Source organism: Centroberyx gerrardi, chromosome 15 (genome assembly GCF_048128805.1).
Source record: "Centroberyx gerrardi isolate f3 chromosome 15, fCenGer3.hap1.cur.20231027, whole genome shotgun sequence".
In the NCBI taxonomy this organism is placed as follows: Eukaryota; Metazoa; Chordata; class Actinopteri; order Beryciformes; family Berycidae; genus Centroberyx; species Centroberyx gerrardi.
This window is the reverse complement of record NC_136011.1, coordinates 12,787,733-12,811,713: the sequence shown is the minus strand read 5'-3', so window position 1 is coordinate 12,811,713 and position 23,981 is coordinate 12,787,733. Positions and strand designations below refer to the sequence as shown.

Genomic DNA, 23,981 nt, shown 5'->3' with positions numbered 1-23,981 from the left:
TTTGTAAATATGGCCACTAATTAAGTTTGAAAGCATAATTGAGCTATAATGAGTCAAAAAAGCATCTATGTGGAAAATGGTATTCAAAAGAAATCAGGCTCAGATGAATAGTCTGGCTTGGGCAGGAAAACAGTATCCAACAATAGGCAGGTTTGCACTGTTTTGACACCCTAATGCATGAGACTGTTACCTCAAAACATAATGCCTTGGTATCCTTCTGTTGATACCTCATTTAAAGTCACCTCCCTGAGGTTGAACCCAGCAGTGACCAGCTTGTTACGCTTGCGTAGCCAGTAATTAGTGTGGACATTCTGCTAACCTGTTGGCCACTGTTTTTGGATGTTCCATAGCTGCCATTGCTGTGTACATCCCTGCATGCGGTGTCCAGTGCTAGCTTTGCTAACAGAAGCAGCCATGGAGATCTGCCTCCAAAGCTAATTGAAACAAAAAGGTTTTGTTTCTTTTTAGTGGCCAGATGTATCTCACGGTAAGATCAACTTACAAAACAGTCTTGTGAACCAATGATTTTAGCTTCTGAAAGCTGAAAGAAAACATATTCTTGCTTGAAATAGCCTCTCTACATTACTTGCCTGATTTGTTGTCAACAATTCCTGACAAGCAGGCAATCATAGTTGTCATTCTGAATAACCAAAGTGATCACACGGCACAAAGTCTTCGCTTATCTTATTTGCACTTTAATAATTGCGGGATCTGATGTAGCAAAGTATTTTTGAATTGGATGCTAATTTAGCTTTTCCAGTAATATTAGGCTTTCTCCTCACTGTATATGCTATTGAATAGTATTCCATTCTAATTTGATCAACAAACCCTTGGTGAAGAGATTTTTACAGAAAAATGGTTTGAAAAGAAAAAAAGACAACAGATGCCATTGATAAGTGTTTGTAAGTGTTTGTTTGTGTGTATTACTGAATTGAATGATGACTTTTTTCAGTTTGTAGATTTAAATGTGGTACATAAAAAGCCTACTCTATCAAAACAATCATGGATATTTTGTAGCATTAAGAAATGACTAAATAGCTTCCCTGAAACAATGATGTCGTACTTTAAGAGAAGTATACAGTAGATGTGAGTAGATTCCCTAGTGTTAACAATTTTTTGACCCACTATAGATACACATGCTAACAGCCTCTCTTCATGCTTGTTAGCATTACAGGCTGTTGACAGGTTCAACTTTACATGGTTAACATCATAATAGGCTATTGAATCTAATGTAGAAAACAGATGGCAGTTTGCTACAATGTAACAATGTGGTGTTTGGACAGGAATCTATGAGCTGGGGTCAAGTGTATACAAAACCCTGCAAGAGCAAGTGTGTTGTTCACCATTAGTCCTGCCTCTCCATGTGTATCTGTATCAAAGGGCAGCCATTTTATTCCATTTTGCTTGCAGGTTGTGATCTAAATTATAGCCTAGTCGCAGTCTGTTCAGTGACTATACATTGACAACATTTCCATTACAGTGTGTACAATCTACTAGATACTCTAGTCCGTGTGTGACTGTTCTCTTTGTAATTTTTTGTTTCTTGCCAAATCTTGCCTCATTTATCATTAATTTTATGTATTCAACACTTGGACTCTACACTGTAAAAATATATATTACAATATCTAATTTACTGCTGTCAACTAGGTGAATTTAGTTGTCTGGCCTTAAAATCTTTATGTTTGAAAGTGTACTTTGTGTATATTAGAACTGAAACATTCACTGAACTGAGTTATGGATCAAGCTGAAACAATTTGATCTGAGATGCCAAAACCGCACTTATAAAGTGTATTTGCGATGACCAAAATCTATTTTTCAGAAACTATACCTTTCTTTCTGGTCCGGTGACTGTATGAGATTTTGTTTGATTTTGACATGCTTGTTGGAACAAACTACATGGCTTTAACCTTGTGATAAAAGGTGTTCCTTGCTCTCCCCAGTGGAAGGAAAATGATTATTGCTGAATTGTCCACCAAGGTCACCTAAGCAAATCAACTCCCTATCTCTGGCAAATTTATGTAAGCCTTTAAGAATACTGGGTATTTCCTGAGAGCGATGTCGCTAGTCAGCGGTTTTGTCAGTTCTGCCTCTCCTCTAATTTAATGGTCACTGTAACAACTGTACAATGCCATTTACAATTTTTAGGCTAATAATGCATGCTTTGCCAGTGGTGCATGTCATTGAGGTTAACCTTGACTTGCTTTTGAATGTGCATGCAAAACTAAGTGAATGAATCACTCTTTGTTCAAAAGGAAAGAAAGCTAAAAGTGAATGATTGCTCTGAATGACATTGTCTGCCCTTTTTTTTTGTTCAAGCATGATGGTTGATGGATATCAGTAATAACTGTTCTCTTTAATCTTGACTGAATGACAGACACCTCGTGCATTTTAAAATGTATTTACTTTAAAACATATGAGGCTTTAGAGTTCAGCTTGTGAACACTGGATTCACCCTCAAAATGACTCCAACAGTAGAAATATTTATAAGTAAAGTAATGACGCCCTAAATGCATCATCTGTGACTTTTGCCTTGCAATACAATGCAGACACATTGTTTTAGGCTGTTTTGACAAATGACAACAGTTTGCCCCCTCCAGTTATTAAAATTCTCGTTTGTCTTTCATGTTTACCATTATATAGCCACAGGCTTGCATACTGTTCTAGTAGTTCAATTAAACTGTTGTTCTTATGTTGCAGTACTTTTTGGTGTCATGCTTAGACACTAGGCTTTCTTCCATTGTACCTCAGGCTTTCTAGAATACAACGTTAGGGTGCAACATCTCGGCTTTGTGGCAACAAAACAGAATTGTGCCACTTACATCTGAGAACATGATTGTGAATGCAGTACATTAATCAATTCCCATTGTGTGTAGCAACAGGTACAGGCTTTGATAGATTCCTGCTCAGACTTTGATATGATTACTTAAACATCCATCATGAAATGCTCAGCTTGACCACTTCCAAAGATATTAAGTTTAGTTCATATGGACTTTTGACATCTAAGTAACTTACTGACATTATGCGTAATGATATTCTTGCCATCCCATGTTGAAAAGCTTTTGTTGTATTGCTCATAATAAGCTGTTGAGAACTAGTGGAGATTACATATAATTGACTTTAGGGCCAATATCACTCTGTAAGTTTAATAGGTTAAGTTGATCATCAATGTTTCACACGCAGGCAAATGATTTTTAAAGGATCAATTGTGTGTATGGATGGATTATGATCAACTATTTGAAAAACCAGTTATGTCGTTAAGTATTTAAAGAGCCAATATGGAATAGCATACCCTGCAGCAAAACATTTGCCCCACTTTGCTTATTTTTATTTTATCAGATTGAAGACACTTTTTGACTGTTGATTTGCTGAGCCTTTGATACAGGGATTGAAAGGAAGCGACAGCTAAACAAATGTTTTAAATATATTCTTAATCTGTAAATGGTTTGTATTGCTTGTAAATTTTTGAGAAAAATTGACCTGTATTTTGAGGTGCACTGGGATCTAACAGTTGGAAAGGAATTATTTCTCTTTAGAAAATACCAGCCTGAAAAATCCCAAATTAGGTTGTTAAAGAAGCAGCACCTTTCATTAACTGAAAAACAATCTTCATTTATATAATGGCTAACACTCTGTGCTGTGCTGCATTATACCATACAGGTACAGTACTGGTATGGTTTCTATAATGAGTTGTACAACACACATTCTACTCAGTCTGCTTTGATTGCCTTAGTAAAGTTGAATGTTAATGTAAGGTTAGGCAGTTGGTTTAGTAGAATTAGAAGGACCTTCACAGCAGCATCTTAGTGAACTAGGTATATCTTTTTTTTTTACTCATGGCAACTTGACTTTTTCAATAGTGTGGTTGAGTTTAGGAGTCAAGGAGAGGCTTATTTTCGTTATAGAGTAAGATAACAACCACTAACTGTTTGGCAAGGAAAAGTACTTTGCTAAAGGTTACAGTAGAGATCTGGTTCATAGTTAGACCTTTGCTTGCTAGAGAACAACTTTACTAATGGTTACACTTTTTTCTGCCTTTGGTGCTGTGTATATCATCTCTATCCATCCAACCCCAACTAGCCAACCAGCCCCAAAGAGCTGCTGTATGCACTATCTGGCTGTCTAATGACTGCTACTGTTCAGTGTTTTTGTAGAAGTCTTATAAAACTAGTGTGCACTGTTTTTTTTTGTATGATTCCCTGCAAAATACAAGACATTCAGGCTGACTAAATCAGACAGCCCTTTCATTCTGTCAAATGGGGAATAATCACCCTGGGAATTGGTTCATGATCCAAGAAACCACGGGGCAGGGCATGAAACACACTACAGAGATAGCATGTCAAAGTATCTGCAGTAGCTAGGCTTACATGACTGAACATTAGATCAGCTGCCTGCTGTTTGTCTTACTGCCAGTGTACCTGCGCATTCTTTCTCCAACACAGAGTACACAGTGTGCTTTCTGCTTAATTTGAACAAAACAGATGTGAACAGGATCAAATCAGATCGAAAGACTTTTGAACATGCTTCTGAGGCTTGCTACTTTGTGCAGTCCTGGTTTTGAAGATCCCAATCAGCATCAAAAGCACGGCTGTGATGTTCGTTTCTACCTGGCGGGTTTCTCTCCTCTCATAATATCCTCTTAATATTCAAATTTGTAAATGCTAACCACAAACAGTTTACCTGATCCTGAGTAGGTGCTGCAAGGGACGTTACTTGAATGTAGCTGAAAACCCAGAGTCACTGATGTTTTTTTATTTATTTATTTATTTTTTCTTAATCCAATCATGGAACATGTTTGTTGATAGGATTTGGTTAATGTCAACCGCCTGATGAGTGGACCAGACAACTGCCACTTTTTGCAATCTAATTATTTACTAAACAATTAGTCATAAAGCTTTAGCTTTCAGTGGAGATCAGATGAAATGATAAATGGATTGCCTCCTCTCTAGACCTCGCTCCAACAGAGGTCTGTTTTTCTGGGCTTATAGCCCACTGTAGGAATATATGAAATAGAGGCTACAAACTATATCAAACACGTTGATTTAAACATCCTCCCTACTCAAACCAATGGCTGATGCATTGCATTGTCTAATGTACTAACATAAGCTATGTGTGAATCTGTTGTCGATGCATCACCTGCATTTCCTATTTGCAAAGAATACACTTTTAAAGCACCTCATTGTGACCGCACACTGCCAAAAGTAATGCTAGCTCTTATTAAAAATATGAATGCAAAACAATTAGCATGAGCTATTTAAGTAAGTACATGACATGTTGTGTTTTACACAAGGTAGCCTACATACAATGGGTTAGATTTACTTAAAACAGCTGTTGCAAATTGTTGCCTGAATGTAAAGTTAGCATTTGGTGCTAGCATCACTTTTGACAGTCCAGTGTCAGAGCATTGCACCCGGTCTCTTTGTTGCTTGATGGGCAGCAAAGAAGGCACGCACTGTAATGAATACAGCTCAGAATACATTTGTCTAATTGTCTAATTTTACAAAAGCTCACAATATTTTGAACTGGGTCGACCAAAAACAAAAAAAAATCCCACAAATATCACATAAACTGTTTAGGAAACTGTGGATCAATAGCATGTTATGTCCATGACCCCCTCCTCTGTGGCTTTCCGATGGCTTACACATTTTTACTTTCATTTTGTTTTGTTTTGTTTTTGGGGTGTGCAGGAGGGAGGGAGGGAGGGAGGGAGGGAGGGAGATGGTCTGATGAAGCATTAGAGTCTTTAAACCGATGTGAGTTTATTTGCATGTTTGCTATGTGTCTACGCTGTGCTTTCAAGCTCAATTAATACTTCCAACTCACCCTTATAAATTCGTTGCATTGTTCTATGCCTTAGAGTAAATGACGAGTTAAATATATACTTGTGTGGTCTTTGTTTCTAGCCATGCATTGCCGTTGCTTCGCACATCTTGAAAAACAGTATGTAATAAGCTTTTGTTCTCAGAAGATCCTGTTTAAGCCTAGCTTTCATATGAACCTCTATTTTGTCCCTAGAATATGGAATGATCGGAGAGCATACAGTAAAAAGTCAGCGGCCAAGATCAGTTCATGACACAAAGGCCCTGCAGGAGCAAGCTGAATCTGCTAAATTTATGGCACAAACTGGTAATACAATAGTTATGTTTCTTTACTTTATTTTGTTAACTAAACTTAATTTCATCTGAGTCACATGCATGCTCTCTCTTGTACTGCACCTTTTAAGTGACAATGTTTTGCATTATTATTTTTTCCTACTCCTTCACTATTGCTACATATGAACGAGCAAGATAAATTTCCCATTTCTCTTTGAGTATTTACTTTGAATACAGAGTATAATTGGGTTTTGTGGGTCTGTTTGTTTTATTGTTACACAGCGAGTTGGCAAGTGGATTACTCATATATTCATAGAACATTAATTAAACGGGAGGTAAAACTTAGGCCCTGATGTAGTTAATCATTTCCTCCAAGGCGTGATAAATTAAATGTCATTCAATGAAAAACCCACCCCTTCAGCCAAATATGAAACACATACTTGGCCAAAATTGAACTGATAGATACTGACCTTAGTGATAAAAGGAACCTATGTGGCTTAATCTAGTGTAACATCCAATAAATGAATAACTGAAATTATGTAAATTCAGAAAGACTTTTATAACCTGCCACCTTAGCATTCTCAATAAAATCAAAATGCATTGAGATAATTGACAGCAATGTTGAAGCAAGACTTGACTTTTATTTTGCTTTCATTATTTAGCTGTTTTGTTGCTTTATTCTACCCAGAAATCACTTTTTGGGGGCGGGGTGGTTTATATATAGCTGCTATTAAGATTTTTTTTTGTTTTGTTTTGGGTTATTTTGTTTGGGACGTGTTTTTGTTTCTTCATGTGTTGTTCCATTCAAATTGCTGTCATTGGTTGAAACACTCCTTTCATTACCATTTTTATTTGCAAAACACCATGCATATACTAATCCTTAACACCTCTCCATTTACACAAGCTGTAGGTATGTTATTTCCCTGTTATGGGTCGCATCGCTGTGCTTTTCTGTTTTTCATCCTCACACAATTTACTCTCCCTGTACTGCCTCATTTAACCAATTGATCCACCTCAGTCTATTTTATGATCTGCAAAATTAAGGGTAGGTTTTAGATCCCTATTTGGTTGAATCTATGTGTCCTTGATACTACATATTGAGAAACTGCTTTGAAGCACATCGTGCCTAAAATCCTAAAAAATATGATTTGATGATTTCCAAAGACATAAATGTATTCAGAGCTGAAATTGAAAAACTCCTTTCTGTATTAAATTATTTCTCTAATGCATAAAGCCTCAAAGAAATTTAATACTTCACCCGAGGGTTTAACTATAATCAAACATGAATTATCCGGTGACTACTTTGGTATCGGAATTTGATTGTTCACTCTCTTGTCACCAAATAGTTTATTTCTTCTTCACTTAGGCTATCATGGCTTTGGAATTCACCCCACTGCCTCACCACAATATACATCTTTATTCAGCATTTCATGGCTTTTTGGTATTTGACTTTTGGGACCCTTAAGTTTGAAAGGCTCAACTTGGATCTCTCACAAACATTTGATCCTTTTAAATCAACTCAAAAGAGATCTGTAGAATTATTACATATCTTTTTTTGAGTTCTATAACCATGGTCCTTTTTTTTTTACTAATCTACCACCAAATGCAGTATATGATTGTTTAGTATATCTGCATGCACAGTTAAGCTGCTTCAAAGTCAACCTGCCAAAATCAATAGGCCAAGTTGGGCTGAAAGGCCTGAATCACAGAATAAGAATAAATTTTCATTCTGTGGCTTGAATACCAGCTTTTATATGTCCTGCAACCAACACTCCACAACATCTAGGCACTCTAAATTGAAATTAAAAATATTTGGAAAAGAGAAACTAGTTTGAGCCACATTTGTATACATGAAATGGCTGTGATCTGCTGAATAAAGCAGCTAACGTTTTCATTTTCCTCCGCCCCTTGGAGTAAACAGTTCAAAATGGTTTTGAAAATTATTTACAACCACCAATAAAACACAGTAGATTCTCCACTGTTGTCAAGGAAACTAGACATTTTTGGTTGCTGCAGTGCAAGGGATCCATACCTCAGACCTCTGTGAACTAACACCCATTAAAATTCCATTTTATTTTCTCAGTTAGATGTTGTTTTTCTTGCATGTTACCATGTTCTTATGAATTTCATTTATTTATGGTGATTTACTTTGTTTTAACATATTATTGGGTTTTATTGAAATGCATGATTTTTTTTTAAAGATGAAATGAAGCAGTGAGATATAGCCCTAATGTCTTCTGTTCATTTTTATAATCATAGCTATGCCTTTTCTGTGATCTTTGAATAAATACGCCACTAAAGTTTTGAAACCAGCTTCATTAAATTCAAATGGATATCCCTTATATGCTATAAAGAGCATTGTTAACTTCTGTAAACACACTCTCTTTGATTGCAGGCCCAAAACACTTGATTTTGCTGCATGTAAATCAAATCAAAGGAAGTACTTATAACTCAATAAAGCTCTATCAGTTAAGTATTTATCAAAGATCACATAAAGGTTGAATAGTGTGTCCCATAGTTTTCTTGTAAAAACTACCGTCCTCCTCTAACGTGACTCATGTTGCCCCTCCCCCCTCCTTACTCAACCCCGCCCTGCCTTGCCCCACCCTGCCCTGCTAGCCCTGCCCCAGGGCTTCCATAGGACCATATTGCTGCATTTAACTAGTGTCACCCTTCTCCCACACAGGTGAATCAGGTGCAGAGGAGTGGTCCCAGTGGAGCTCATGCTCTGTAACATGCGGTCAAGGGTCGCAGGTGCGAACAAGAACATGTGTCTCACCATACGGAACACACTGCAGCGGCCCTTTAAGAGAATCAAGGGTTTGCAATAACACTGCCCCTTGTCCAGGTAGTGTTAGCCGCAGATTCTTGAATATTAATGTCTTTCTCATTTGTTCTTTATGGGAGGAAATGTGTTGTTGTGTTTTAACAAACTCTTCAAAATGTCTATTTAATCATGTATTGTTATTATTACTATTATTATTATTATTATTATTATGCTTTCTTTCTTTGATGTTATTTTTGTGAATGTGATTTTTCATAATCACTTTTGTGTTTTCCATTTCATATAACTATAAGTCAATTCATCAGCATTTAAATGGTTTAATGACGTGGTTCTGCATGGAGCTTGGGGAGCAATAGATACTGATGTGTCATCGGCTTCATTTTCTTGAAGGTCAGCTGTGCATTTTAAAATAGCTTGACAGTGTTTCTTCAAACATGCTGCAAGGCATGTCTTCCTCAACCCATGATGGCATGTTAGATGAGTCATTCGTAGTCAGGTATCAACATCTCTGAGCTAGTCAGGTATCAACATTCCTCAGTTACTTTCCTGACTGGTGATTGCAGTGCACTATGTTTCTGTTTACAGCATCTGACAGGACACAGTGTTGTTCTAAACAAGCAATCATTAACCATTTTTTTTGGATGTGTTTATGTTGACAAATATTGCTTCAGTAGATTTGAGCTAGCATATAGTAAACAAAAGCAGGCAAAGTCATGTTAACGTTCTCTCAATGTGTTTGAACCCCTTATCTATTAAGGGGAGTGCTTCTCAGATTGCATCACAGAGTGATGCATCGGCCTTATCCCCATGGCTGATCAAAAATCTTGTGAGCGGCATCCTCTGACATTCTGATGTACTTCATATTAAAATGTGGCATGAGTAAGTGGGGGGTTGGCAGTTTTCAAAAGGGTCGGCATTTTACTGTGCTTGGGCAGTATTAGCTGAAAAGGGAATGAGTCATTTCAAAGAACAATTTCCTAAAAATCAGTCTTAGAGTGACTGTCTTCTCTGGCCATTAATATTTAGCTCAGGGAGCAAGCTGCGTGTTAAAACCCTTATTCCTCAAGAAAAAAAAGCCATATTCCAGGTATATTCATTCATTCGAATGGAGAATAATTATTAATTTAGAAACAGAATTTACAGAGCTGCCCAAATGAATTCATTATTCCCCTTGATTTATCTTAAGGCCTGCAGACATGTTCGTTCGAGGCTAATTGTGGATGTAGAACTTCGCCTCACATTTTAATAATGTGAAAACCCTAATCACCAAATAACTGGGCCATAAAGCTCTGGGAACACTCTAAATCAATTCAGTTATGTGCTCATAGATGCAGATTGTGTTAGAACTTTTTGCTTCATTTTCATTTAACATGAGAATTCCACTGAATTGACTTTTCTCCTAAACATTTTTTTAGGAATTACATTTTTTCTCTTGTTTCATGAGTTTTGAGTCATCAAAATGCAGTTCTGCAATGTCATTAAATTTCATTGCATCAGATGCTTCACATACTAGGTTTTTAATTCAACACAGGGACCGTGACCATAACATTTTCAGAAGCAGAAAAAAAACAGAAACAAAATGCAACTGATCTATCACTAGTGCCTCCCTTAATTACAGTAGCTAACAGGGACAAGTGCCACGTGGTAAAACGATGTGGCCTATCACTATATCACAATATTCCCAAAGGCAGATGGATCGATTTAATATCATTGAGCTTTCATCAAGCCTGCAGTATGCGAAGGTGGAAGGATACGTCCAAAACAGGGCATGCTGACTTTAGAGGCAAAGAAGTATCACTCTCAAGCTAAGAGGAAGAAACCCCACCTCACAGTCATCATCACTGAAAACAACAACATCATCTGTGAACAATGGCTCATGCACTGCAGGGTCAGATCAGGGGCGCTGTTAGAAATCCTGTCCCCCCAGCACGATGCACCTGACTTTTAGAACACTTACACTTACTGCCTAAAAATGCCGGTAACACGGTAAAAATAATGAAATAGTGCAAAAAAAAAAAAAAATAAGAGTTCAAATAAAAGGCAAATGAAAAAAAATGAAAAAGGACTGCAAAATGTTCAATAAATCTTTTATATTTAATAAATAATGATTAAATAATGATAATAATTAACATAGTTCTAGTACAAGTATGAGCGGACATTTTCAGTTAACACATTAATATGTAAAACAACAGTCATGCAGGCATGAGTGTTTTGCAATGCCTTTGAATGTAACTCTGGCAATCAGAGCTGAAGACCAGAACTATCTATTTTAAAATGCCTGTTTGGCTATTGACAGCAATCTAATCTCAAAATCTTTCTGAGGTAATGTTTTTGTTTTTTCCACAGAAGAATTCAGGGGAGTTATGAAACTGATGTAAAGTAATGAAACTACTGCAGAAACATTGAGCTTTGTTCATGCAGTTTCAAGAGCAAAATAGAAGAGCATTGTCAAGACAATAATTTAATTTTCCTTCCTGATGATAACATGACTTTATTGCACAGACCAGCAGTCATTTAATAAGCAAGGTCTGGCCTTGCTGTATAGCATTTTTTATGTGGTTAGGACATGTACCCTGATAAGTGGCTCTTTATTTGAGAAACTCTGTGAACCTACAAGGATTCTGAAGGCAATTCTGATCGTGTACCAGAAGGATGTCATCCCCATCTTAAGAGGCAAGATGGGGAACACATCCTTCTGGTACACTGGACAACAGTGTTTGAGAGAGATTTGTGCTTGTCCAAAGAAAGAAGAACTTTGAAAGCGGGACATCTCACTTTTCTTACTAATGACAATATATATACACACTATATATATATCAAGGGTGCTCCGATCAGGACTTTTGGGGCCGATTACTGATCACCGATCGCTGGAAGCAGTATCGGCCGATCACCGATCACGGGGTCTATTTGAAGCCTTCTATTCATCCTGTAGCATTATTTATTTATTTATCTCTTCTTAACAACATTGTATATTAAGTATTAAAATTAAGAGATGAGAAAGTATCATGAATTGACAACTGTTTATTGGCAGGCAACATGTGCAACATATTCCACTCTCTCTCTTAGAGACACAACTTAAACCATCGCAGCCTACGCTTGGTTATTGGGAGCAGTTTAGAGCTTAAATATAGCTTTCCTGTGGAATAAAATAAATAAAATTGTATAAAATAAAAATTTGAATAAAAGCTAAATGTGCACAACACACCAAGTTAGAACAATAAATTATATATAGGCCTACTGAGGCAACAAAAATCAATTCCAATAGACGGAAAACACAGGGCCTTTATCAATTTACTCCAACTTTAGAGACTATAAAAACTGCAACATAAAATATTTTTCATTATTAATCTGGATTGAGGGAGCAAACATTCAGAGTCAGAGTTATAAAATATTAGAGTTATAGAGTTATAAATATTAACGTTTTCAGTCCACTCAGTGGATACTGACTAGCACCTACAGTAGCCTATATACAGCTAATCTGCTAGTCTCGGAAACCCAGCTGTATTCCGAATAACGTTAATAACCCTTAGTTCTTCTTTTTGGGAATTCAGCCGGTTGTCTTCTTGGCATAAAAAAATATCCCTCACGCCCGTGTGTGCAATGGGAGGCGAACAGACGGGTCCGGGGAGAGAGAGAGAGTGAGCGAGACAGAGCGAGAGAGAGCGCGACACACACACGGAGACAGACAGAGAGAGAGAGAGAGAGAGAGAGAGAGAGAGAGAGAGCGAAAGACAGACCGCACAAAGAGACTACTTCTGTTTGGATCTCTTCCCAACTCGTCTCTCCCTAACATTTTAGCAAATTTATTGTCTTTTTCAGACACCTGGTAGAACGGGTAGAACTGCCAGACCGGTGAAGCCATTTTAGCGGCGCGTAGAGAAATTGTCTCGCGTGTTTTGCGTCATCTGATCGGCGCTTCTGATCGGCCTTTATAGAGACCACCGATCGATTGGAGCACCCTTAATATATATAGAAAAGTGGGATTGCCTGCTTTATATACTTGAGAAGGTTACCATTACCAAGATTTCATACAAAAGGAAAATGAGAAGACAATATCAAACCAACAAGCCCACCGATAAACTGATCTCTGAGCTAAAGTTGTTACTATTTTGTCCTTCTTGCTGAACAGAGAATGCTGTATTTGAATGTATTTAAAATATGATGTAAAAATGGTTTAGTCAGCAATTTTGTAATGTATTTATTTATTAAGTTATTTTTGATGAAGCAAGCATTAGATAACAACAACATAATGCCAGACAGGTATCAGTATGATTTAAATAGAGAAAAGAATTGAACAGTTACAAGCCTTGGCAACATTAGTTCAGACTTGCACAACTGCTCAGGGCCCATGATGTGTAAACTTATCAATGAATACCCATTTTATTAATTTCCCTTTGGGCTTGGGCTGTCTGCTGGATGCATAATTATGATTAGCATGTGTTGATCTAACGACTGATTTGCAGAACCAGTGTTAGCCCACATCAACCTGAAGGTCCAGCCCCAGTCATGAATATTCATGAGGATTCCAGTAGACCAAGGAGACTCATCATAAATTTGTGCAGACCTAGCTCGCATCCACATCTTGTGCTATAAAGCCAGAAATCTTGTCCTTCCTATTTAGGATAGTTTGTGGACTATTGATATTTTCTGCTATCCTATACAGCACGGTTAGTGGGGATAGCACTTACTGTTATCGTTTGGAATATATACTAAACAGCTGTCTAATGAACACTAAATACAATCTAGGACAGACGTGACTAAAGCTTCTGGCTAAGCCTTTGGGAAGTTCCACACCGTCTGAGCACTCAGTGTTTCATCTGCATTAGCTTTGTTGCTAATTATGTACGTTTGTTTTATTTAGGGCTGTTTTGCTCAGTATCTTATTGGTTTTGTTTGTGCTACAGCATAGGCAGAGACTCTGATTAGGCCTGATGCCTGTCCTTTGTCCGCAGTACATGGTGTCTGGGAGGAGTGGTCACCGTGGAGCCTGTGCTCCTTCACATGTGGCCGAGGTCACCGCACTAGGACTAGGATGTGTGCCCCTCCGCTGCATGGAGGCAGGGCCTGTGACGGGCCTGAGACTCAGAGCAAACTTTGCAACATTGCTTTATGCCCTGGTATGTATCATCTGCTATTAAATTATACTGTTCAGAAAACAACGCAATTAATACTTTGCCCCGAAGGAATGATTGCGAGCGAGATATGGAAGGTGTGAAGATGATCAAAAACCAAACTCATCTCAGATGATCGATTCTTGAGAGTGGTAGCAGCTTACCTAACGTGCAGTTATATGATAATTTAACCAATATTGCAAAGGTGAGTAAAAAAGCGAATGTATGGAGGCCTCGTGGCACATTTAAATATTTAATTTAAATATTTGCTGCTCACACAATAATGCAGTTGAAGAAACCCTGTTGAGAGTCAATACTGTAATTCTGACGTCAAAATCACTTACCCGCAATTGCCTGTGAATGGTAAGCAGATTAGTGATTATGGAGTTTTTCCACACTGCAAATGTTAGCTTTGCTGTGGTACGTGACACTGAAAACCATTCAGTCCCAGATGCTTTTCCCTGGCCTATCTGTTGAAGAAGAATGCAAATAACAAATATTTTGGGTATTTTAAGTAAATGTACATAAATATAAATAAATGTAAAATAAATGTAATGTAAATTTTTTTTGTCATTGACACATAAGGCATTTTTAATAGTGCTTTGTGTCTGTAATGTATACAGCTGCATACAGTATGAAATTACATTATTTTCAAAGAGGTGTTTTACAGCAAGATATTCGACCAAAACAAGAAAGGGTGGTAAAGAAAAAAAACCTTTTCATGTAATGTTTTCCGTTGCTATTGGCTATTTTAAGAAATTTTCACCTGTGAAAAAAAAAGTAAAATTTTTCTGTAACATCCCTGTAATACGATCCATCCAAGTCTTCCCTAAAATTTGATAAAGATCTGTGTAGGCTGCATGCGTGCAATGTCTTTTCTGTATTTAATGAAGAATATCTGTTTTATTGGCTCTAAACCGAAGAGAGAATAGTGATCTGAATATCTCCTCCCATTTCTGTCTGTCCTCTTTTTCCCTTCACTTGGGACATGCTTGTTGGGTTCTGGTTGGGTGCCTCAGTGGACGGACAGTGGCAGGAGTGGAGCTCTTGGAGCGATTGCTCGGTGACCTGTGCCAATGGCACTCAGCAGAGGACCAGGCAGTGCTCAGCAGCCGCCCATGGGGGATCTGAGTGTCGCGGTCACTGGGCAGAAAGCAGAGAGTGCTATAATCCTGACTGCACAGGTAAAATCCTGAGCCTCTTAATTCCATATCCGCTTTGATGTCTAAATTCTAAATTATGATTTGAAATAGGCAGCAAAAGAGACAAAAAAACATGAGCCTGCCCAGTATTGTCATCATCATTATTACGATCATCACTACCATCGTCATTACCACCGACTTCAGATTAAACGTGGAATTTGATTCCATGAATCACTGTGTCAATCACTCCTTCCTCCTGTTTCAAGTCATTCCCTGTGTGCTGAAAATCTGTGTAGTGAGAATCAAGAATAACGCTAAAGACCATGCTCTATCAATTGGATTTGTAAAATCCAGTTAGATTTACTGTATGCCATTCATATAATTCAGGGCTCGCTGTCCAAACTGTCTGTCGACATCATAGATGTATTACAGGCTCTAAGATGTCAGCTTAGTGGTCCCCATCAGGCTTTGTATTGTCTGATCATATGAAGGGCCCGAGCACTCTCATAATCTCCTGATGCAATTTTCACTGTAGCAAAGTAACACAGCTGGGATTTTTTTTTTCTGTACTTCACTTTTATTATGGGTAGCAAACAGATTTGAGTATATTCTGTAACCAGTCAGCCAACCTTATGCTCCTCTGGCCGCTAAAACCTTTCTAAAGGCTTGTAAATACTTAGTTTCAATTTGTGCGCATGATAATGAATCAGGAGATGCTGTTGTTTGCTTCAGAGTGAGAGGGTACATTTATGCAATTTGATGAGGCCGACCTATTTAGCAATTCTTATTTGTTTCCAAGGTGAGAGATCAAAGATAAGTGAGACACCAGAATCTGGCCCATAATATAACAAATCAGCACAACTTGAATGTCAGGCTAGAAGCCTGCCACAGAGCAAGTTAGCTGTGAATGATGGATTGGATGGATTGATTTTGCACTGTGGAACCGAAAATTTTGAGTTCAAGCCAGACCTAGTACGTCATTTCAGAATTGCTGTAATTACAGTACCACTTCAAGTGAGAAACTGTCCTCAGTAAGGCAATCGGCATCCACAAAAAAATCAAATAACAGAATAAATATAAAATAAAATGTTTAAATTGACTTATAATCACACAAAAGGCATGTGCATGATTTTGCACCGATATAATATGGTTCTAAATCCGTTTCAAAATTGGTATAATTTTTCCAGGACTGCTGGCGTATTGAGCTCATGGAAACACATGGGGATAAATCTAACAAAGAAAAAGCTGCTCTGATTTGGAGCAGAAGTTTAAGTATCTACTGGGATTTGATGAATGTCTTACTTGTGGTTTAAGCTAACAGGTCACAGCGTTTTTTTCGGTCCAATTGGAAGCGCCGCTGACAGAGGTTAGCTGTAGGACAGGAGATTGCTCTGTACATGTGAAGGAGGGGTAAGTGTAGGTTAAAATGAGAGTGGAGTGTGTTTCCTGCTTACGGGGTGTTGTACCTTTCTTTCAGACAAGGGCATGTGATTTACTACATTGCTGAAGGGGAGCATCTGTTTTTTGTCTAATGCACAATTTTACAGTGTTCATTAAAAGGGCATAAAACATGCTGGTGGTTTTGGAAACATCAGCATAAACGTGGTTTAATATTGGCAAAGTGAGGGGAATAATCACCACCCACAGAACAGCTTCTTAGCCGTAAAAGAGACATCCTCCTGATTATTGCAAGTATTCTATCTTTTTTTTTTAAATATAGAAGAAAGCCAAACCCTTTTCTAAAACATGTGTTTGCGTTGTCTCCTGGCACCCTAAAACATGTCAAGAAATCTATATCCATTAACCAGTATATGACAATATGCTGATTTTCACATCTTTGTGCTGTACTCCCAACATAATTACTAACGGCATCCCTGGATAGCAGAAGAAACAAATGGTGTGAAAGATGCCGTGATATCTTAAAGGTCACACAACATTTATTGCGAGGCTGAATGGCATAAGAGAATTATCTCACCTAATGATGTTTGTCCCCCGCTACGAAAGCGGGGGAGGGGCTATGGATCGGCCCCGGTCCACCCATCCGTCACGCACAATATCTCGGACGCTACTCATTGGATTTTGACAAAACTTCGGGGAATTATACGTGTCACTGCTCTGTTCTGGCATTTTCAAAATAACACTGATGGACCTAAGGAGGGCGCTACAATGTTTATTCGCTCATCCACGAGTCACACGCAGTATCTCACACACCACTGATTTGATTTTGACAAAAGCTTCTCACCGCTGCATTCCAGCATTCAGAATTACACAGTTTGGCCCAAGGGGGAAGTACAATTAGAGCTCAAACCAAGGTGACATATTTGTTACTGATTGGCCCAGACGGGGACTTCATCATACGTGGGGGGACGACATGTTTACTGTTGCCTTGTGTATCTTCACTGATATCTATTTGTTATGGGGGAGGTGGATGCTCTTGAGAGTATCTCTTTCTAACCCTGGACGACTTGTTTTCAGCCAACGGCCAGTGGAATCCTTGGGGCCCGTGGAGTGGCTGCTCTAAATCATGTGACGGCGGATGGCAGAGGCGCGCCCGCGTGTGTCAGGGGGCAGCGGTGACTGGGCAGCAGTGTGAGGGCACAGGGGAAGAAGTCCGCAAGTGCAGTGACCAACGCTGCCCAGGTAACCCAAAGGAGAATTACGCTGACTCCGATTTAAATCGGAGTGACCACAGAGTCAGTTGAATGAAAGTGTGTGTAGAAAGATAATTATGTCTGCGTGAAGTGAAATGGCATTTCTGTGGGAGGATTATCGTTTCATAAGATATAAGCCACCAGTTAAAGCAGAACCTGAAGAGGAATTGCAGCTGGAGCCTTCCCAATTGTCTTATATTTTTCCTTTAACTGAGTATGAATATTCAAACAAACGATGGCATTGGATGACTTGTGTTAATCTCCATAGTGGTGACAGACATTACATTGAGAAGTGTCATCAAGGGTATTGTACGTTTTTCAAAGGAATCTCTTTGTGAAGTGGAGTCTCAGACATAAGACATTTAATGCTTTTTAATTCTCTGAAGTGATGGGCTTAGTGTAAAAAAAAAAAAAGAAACCTTAAAAAACTTGTGTAGTGCCTGAGTTCACAATATTTGTGATTGAAGCAGAGAAAGTAAAATTTTCATGTGATGGTTAAATGACATGCTCCTATTCACAAACATGTAACTTTGATCTCCTGAATTTCCACGGCTCTTTAAAATCTAACATGAAGAAATTGTTGCATCATATTGGAAATGCTGAAAAAAAAACGAGTAATGTTTGAACCTCTTTACTCCTTAGCACCGTATGAGATTTGTCCTGAGGACTATGCAGTGTCAATGGTGTGGAGACGGACACCTTCAGGGGAACTGGCCTTCAACAGATGCCCCCCCAATGCCACCGGTAAGGACATATTGTCTTGCTTCTTCTTCTAATATTATCACACATTTTTTTATTTGGAGTCTGTTGGAGGCATGTAGAGGAATTTGGGCATATGTGCTCAAATTATTGATGATCCTCCTCCTACCTCAAGCAACAAATATTTTTCTGTGACCCTTCCTGTAGGCTTCAAAAAGAAAAAAAAAGAATAACCTTTCCATAGTCAGGCTAGACAACATGTTCTCATTATTGTGTTGGTAGAATGAAATCTTCTCTATTGAATACTTGAATCTGATTGGGTGAGAGCTAGCTTTTTTTTTTCAAATGCCTGTCCAAATCACTCAAAATTAAAAAAATTAATTAATTAACTCAAAATTAATTAATATAATTCTAAAATTAATGCACTGTCCTACCATAGTGAATTACTATCCAATTTTGCTCAAGTGGCATGGTATCAGAATTTTAATATGCAATATTTTCATCACAATTTAACGTTTTTAACACATTTTTACAACAAGCCACCTTAAATGTAGTAACACTAGATTGCCAGCAACATTGCTTCATAAGCTGCCTGTCGGTGATCAAGTTGCACAAACAAAAACATGCCTCTCATTTTTTTAAATTGGCTGCCTCATCCTCACAACTGTAAAGCTATACACAAGCAGCAGAACAACACTGTAATGTTATCTCTGTTATCTGCTTCTGTCAAAAGTCTCTTCTCTTCTCCTATATAAAGTTAGTTTCCACATCTGAGCAGCAATATCAGTTCAACATGCAAGATGTCACTTATGGCTACATCTGGCAGTAGACAGACTGTGCTCAGGGAAAATAAAACAGTTACGATGTTTTTAAGACTATGAAATGGCTAACTGGCAAGCTAGATATGGTAGCAGTCATACAATATTCACAGATGGCTTACCTGTGGCAATTTTACGGACAGTAAGGTTTACTAGCATGACATTACCTTTCTGGCTTATAGCCTACCTGTGGGGGGGTAGGGACATATTTCCAGGTGGGTGCTATAGGCTTTTTTCTGTATGGTGTGATAAATTAACATTTCTACTGAATAAGGATCTCATTTACACCACAGTGCGTCTTCAAGAGCCAAATTCAGGTCAGTCATTCAGAGCGAGACGCTTCGCTCCTCCACAGTAAACCTTGACACTATCAGACTCAATCAAGCGTGTAGGTAATTAATAAAAATAAAAGTTGTATTTTTGTGAAACCTTAACTGTATTTCTTGGAATCTTAGCTGCATTTATTCCGACAATTCCCATAATCTTCCTCTCGTATGTTTAAGCACAATGCATCCCACAGAATACGAAAAAAGACGGAGACTGTGACAACCGCTTGACAACAGGTCAGGTCAAGGTTATTTGTATAGCAGTTAATCATGGTTACAGTCTCAAAGGGCTTCACAATGCCCACATTATGAAACAATGAATGAAAACGACAGCGCCCAACCTTTGACCCTCAATGAGAACAAGGAAAAACTTCATTAAGAAAAGAAAAATGGAAGAAACAGAGAGGGATCCCCCTTCCAGGACAATCAGGCATTCAGTGGGTGCTGAGAGTGGGTTAACAAAAATTAAATATTGATAACAAAAATGAACATAAACAAAATACACAGAATAAACACAGAAAGGACGCTTGGGTGAATCTCCGGATCTGGCACGGAGCATCAACAGCGACTTGGTGACTGCAGTCATTGTTGTCATCAAGGTCGTCATAACAACGACACCCGGTGCAGGGGCGTCAGCATCGTCTCGGTCACCGTGGACAACAACATCCACCGCAGGCAGGGAGGCAGGAAAAGTTTGGGACTACAAAGGACGTGATGCTGCCCACAACCTGAAGTGAAAAGAGATAGGAGACGCACCCAGACACACAGCAGACGAACTCAGTCACTTACTCCCACTAACACAAACAGACACACAGCAACGTGAATGAACAGATGCACACAGACCGGGAAACCAGGACACGCAAACTACATTAACATCAGCAGCAACCTGAACTAGTGCTAACCAACTAGTCAAACCTCACTCTGCAGAGACTGAGTCGCTCCCAGACTGTAATTGTACAAAGCTACGCCAAAAAACAGCAACAAAAAGAACAAAGCAGCTAGATGATAAATGGTAACAAATCCAAGGTACATAAAAACATGACAGATTTCCTGAATGTACTGCATGGGATTCTTGGGATGTGCTTTTACGCACACACTTGGTCTCTTCCTCCCCCTTATTCTTTGCAGTGCTGTATATGAAATATGAAACAGGATATAATCAGTGTGTTTAAGATTCATGTTCAATAATTAATTGATAATTCAATACATATGTTTGAAAATTATTTCAAACATATGCTTATCCCATGAAATACAACTTCCGACGGACCTTGAACAGAATAGGGACTATGGAGAAGTTGAACATTTTCAACGCACCCATAATCCTCTATCTATACAAGATGGCGTTGCGCTATCCCTCCGTCAAATTTGAGCATGTGCATGTTTACTGTTGTTGGCGCTCCAATAATGCATATCCCATGAGCAACTAAAAAGTGCTGGTGGCATAATGGGATGGGAGTGAGTGTGCTGTTAGGGAGACCTCCAGGTGCTAGCAGGCATCGCTAGCAAAATGTTTTTAGCTTCTAAAGCTAATAAACTCGAACCATGTATGTTTTTGCTAAAATTATGATTTTTGCTTGTAAATAGTCGTATAAACAGAAAAATGAACTCGGGGTCCAGGTGTTTCGCATTCAAAATGCCTTCTGCCTCAGGCAATTTCTATCCTCCAATATTGCTGAATTCCCATTCAAATTGCAGCATCTTATATAACCACAATGAAACCACCCATCTACAGGTCACCGAGTAGAGGTGATGCGGAAAAAAACCCTAAAAAATATGACTGTATCCCCTGATTTAAATTGATCTTTTTATATTATATGACAAACAAGCTTCACATGTTTCATTTGAGTCTACTTTCATGTCAGTGGGGTTCTTGAATGTGACTCTCTTCAATTGCTTCGCCTCTTTTTGCCAGTTCCCACCTAAACCACACAGCCTCTCTCAGCTTACAATGACCTTCAGGAAAGTCAGAGCCAATAAATTCTATCTCTGAAATGAATTCCCAAATTACAGGTATCAAGCCAACATAAAATACAACCACTTACCAGCATTGTTAGGGGGGAGTTCTTTGGGGGGATATGAGATCCTTGAAGATAAATGAAGAAGTCCCTGAAGATAATCTTCTGGAAAATGCTGGCATCCCTTAAAGATAGGGCCTTGGAATATAAAGGTAAATAAAATGGCCCTGGCGAAGCCAGCGTGGAGGGAGTAGGCTGCTCAGTGTGGTGTAAAGTGGAGGGCCTCCCCTGCTGCCCTCTGGGTAGTCTCATATTGTTGCATGGGTGCTCCCAGCATGGGGTGTTTTGTGTGCACTGATGGCTTTAGTGCCTATCACCAGGTAGTAGCTGTGGAGCAAGGGGGCGTAGGAGGTGTGGTTGTGATCTCTCTCTGTCTGTGTGTGTTAGTGTGCGAGAGGGAGAGAGACAGAGACGGAGAGAGGGAGAGAGGGAGAGAGAACGAGAGATAGTGAGCGTTTATGTGGAGCATTGATGCCAGAGGAAATGTTTTGTGCTGTGGGAGTTTTCCTTAGGATGTCAAGCACCTGTGTTGAAGCAGTGGGGTGATGTGTGAAGTGCACTCCAGCAGGTCGACAGCTGGGAAGGTGCGATGTTGGGCCCAATGTAGGATCTGTACTGTGATGTGGGTGGATATTGGGTGGTTTTGCTATTTCAGGATCACCGTTTAAATGCCTGACAGCTATCGTAGCTGAACAACTGCATGCTTGAATAAGCGGCGTTGCATTAACACAGAATACATATACTGTATTTAAAAGCATGGGTATGTTTTATGTCTGTGTATTACCCAAAATACTATAGGAGCAATGCTGTACACATACTGCAGCATTGTTTCTGCCAGAAAGTTTCTCTCTCTCTCTCTCTCTCTCTCTCTCTCTCTCTCTCTTCCTATAATAATAATAGGCTCCACCCCCAGTGTAAAATGTGTGTGGGTGATAGGCAAACAAAATTGACAACAAGAGAAAAGATACGTCTCTAATGAAAAGGATTAATATTTCTGTCTCTCTCTCTCTCTTTCTTTCTTTCCTCTCTGTTTTGTCCTCCTTTTCCTTTACCCAACTCCCTCCACACCACTTCCATCTGCCTTTCTTTTGCCTTTCGTTTGGTCTTAATCCCACCCACCCCCTCACCCCCTCACCCCCCCATACCACCACCACTCCACACACACACACACCCTTTATGTCTGCATCCTCATCTCCCTTCTCATCCCTCTCTCGCTCCTCATCCTCTCCAAATCTGTCGCTGTCTCCTTCCCTTCTGCAGGCACCACTAGTCGACGCTGCTCTTTGGATCACCGTGGTATGGCCTTCTGGGAGCAGCCCAGCTACGCTCGATGCATAACAAATGAATTCAGATACTTGCAGCAATCAGTAGGTGCAAAGTCAGCTCCCTCTCTCAGCCTCTGTTTCCAATGCATCATAAATTACCTCCCCAGTGTTTTCCCCATCCCCCATTCTCATCACACTGTAGCCAAAGATTAACCACTTTCAATAGAGGAGCAAATTAAAACACTAATTTCACCATTTTTCCCGGTGTAATGAATGGTCCTCTCAAGGTCCTTAAACTCTTTGATTTAGAGCTTCGGGTAATTTCCAGTCTCAGTCACATGTTCCACATCCTTACATTTGACAAGGTAGAATGCTAAAAGATTTTCCAAAACAGGTGGAAGTAACAAATTGTAATTATTTTTGTTACTGTAATTTAGTAGCCTTTTGTGTACTTGTATTTTTTGAAGTCAGTTATTTTTGTTTTACTTATATTATGTTTAGAGTCAGTATTATACTTACTCATACTGCATTTTCCAGGGTGCAAATTTTGTCGGCTCTACATAAATATTGCACCAGAAACTGACCAATTTATGAGTGATGAGTATGGCAAGCAAGGTAAAAGTCAGTGAATGTCAACAGATCCAAGTCAGCTCCTCGGCCCTCACCCGCGGGTCCTTGGCCCATATAGAGTTACAGTTCTGAACACTGAGTATACTGGCAAGAAAACAGACAGATGGTCTGTTCACAAACCACTAATAATATCCCTAAACTGCTGTTTATTCATGCTTTATTTTGTCTATGCACTTTATTTTGTAAAGTTTGTTTCAATCAAAAGAACCTAGTTTGAACTCTCTTTTTTCTTGTCCTTTTTCCAATGCATGAGGAAGATAATGTGTAATAACATAATACTAACCTAGTAACTTTACTTAAACTTTAATTCTGCACTAGTATTTTTACTTATACGCAAGCAATATAATAGCACTTCTACTTAAGTAGGATATTGTGGTAACAATACAATAATTCAGAAGAGTTGGGATAGCACATATGCCTGTGCATCATGAACATAAACCCTGTGCAATG

At 38.9% G+C, this 23,981-nt stretch overlaps 1 protein-coding gene across 1 annotated transcript in view; it reads left to right on the top strand.

The window, feature by feature from the left end:
• The window catches only part of adgrb3 (adhesion G protein-coupled receptor B3), a 122,563-nt gene that overhangs the window by 46,124 nt on the left and 52,458 nt on the right, over positions 1–23,981 (top strand). Inside the window, exons 2-8 of the mRNA XM_071913017.2 lie at positions 6,013–6,123; positions 8,776–8,937; positions 13,827–13,991; positions 15,005–15,169; positions 17,603–17,767; positions 18,421–18,522; positions 22,897–23,003. Coding sequence (XP_071769118.1) covers positions 6,013–6,123; positions 8,776–8,937; positions 13,827–13,991; positions 15,005–15,169; positions 17,603–17,767; positions 18,421–18,522; positions 22,897–23,003 — 977 coding nt within the window. The remainder of the gene's footprint in view (positions 1–6,012; positions 6,124–8,775; positions 8,938–13,826; positions 13,992–15,004; positions 15,170–17,602; positions 17,768–18,420; positions 18,523–22,896; positions 23,004–23,981) is intronic.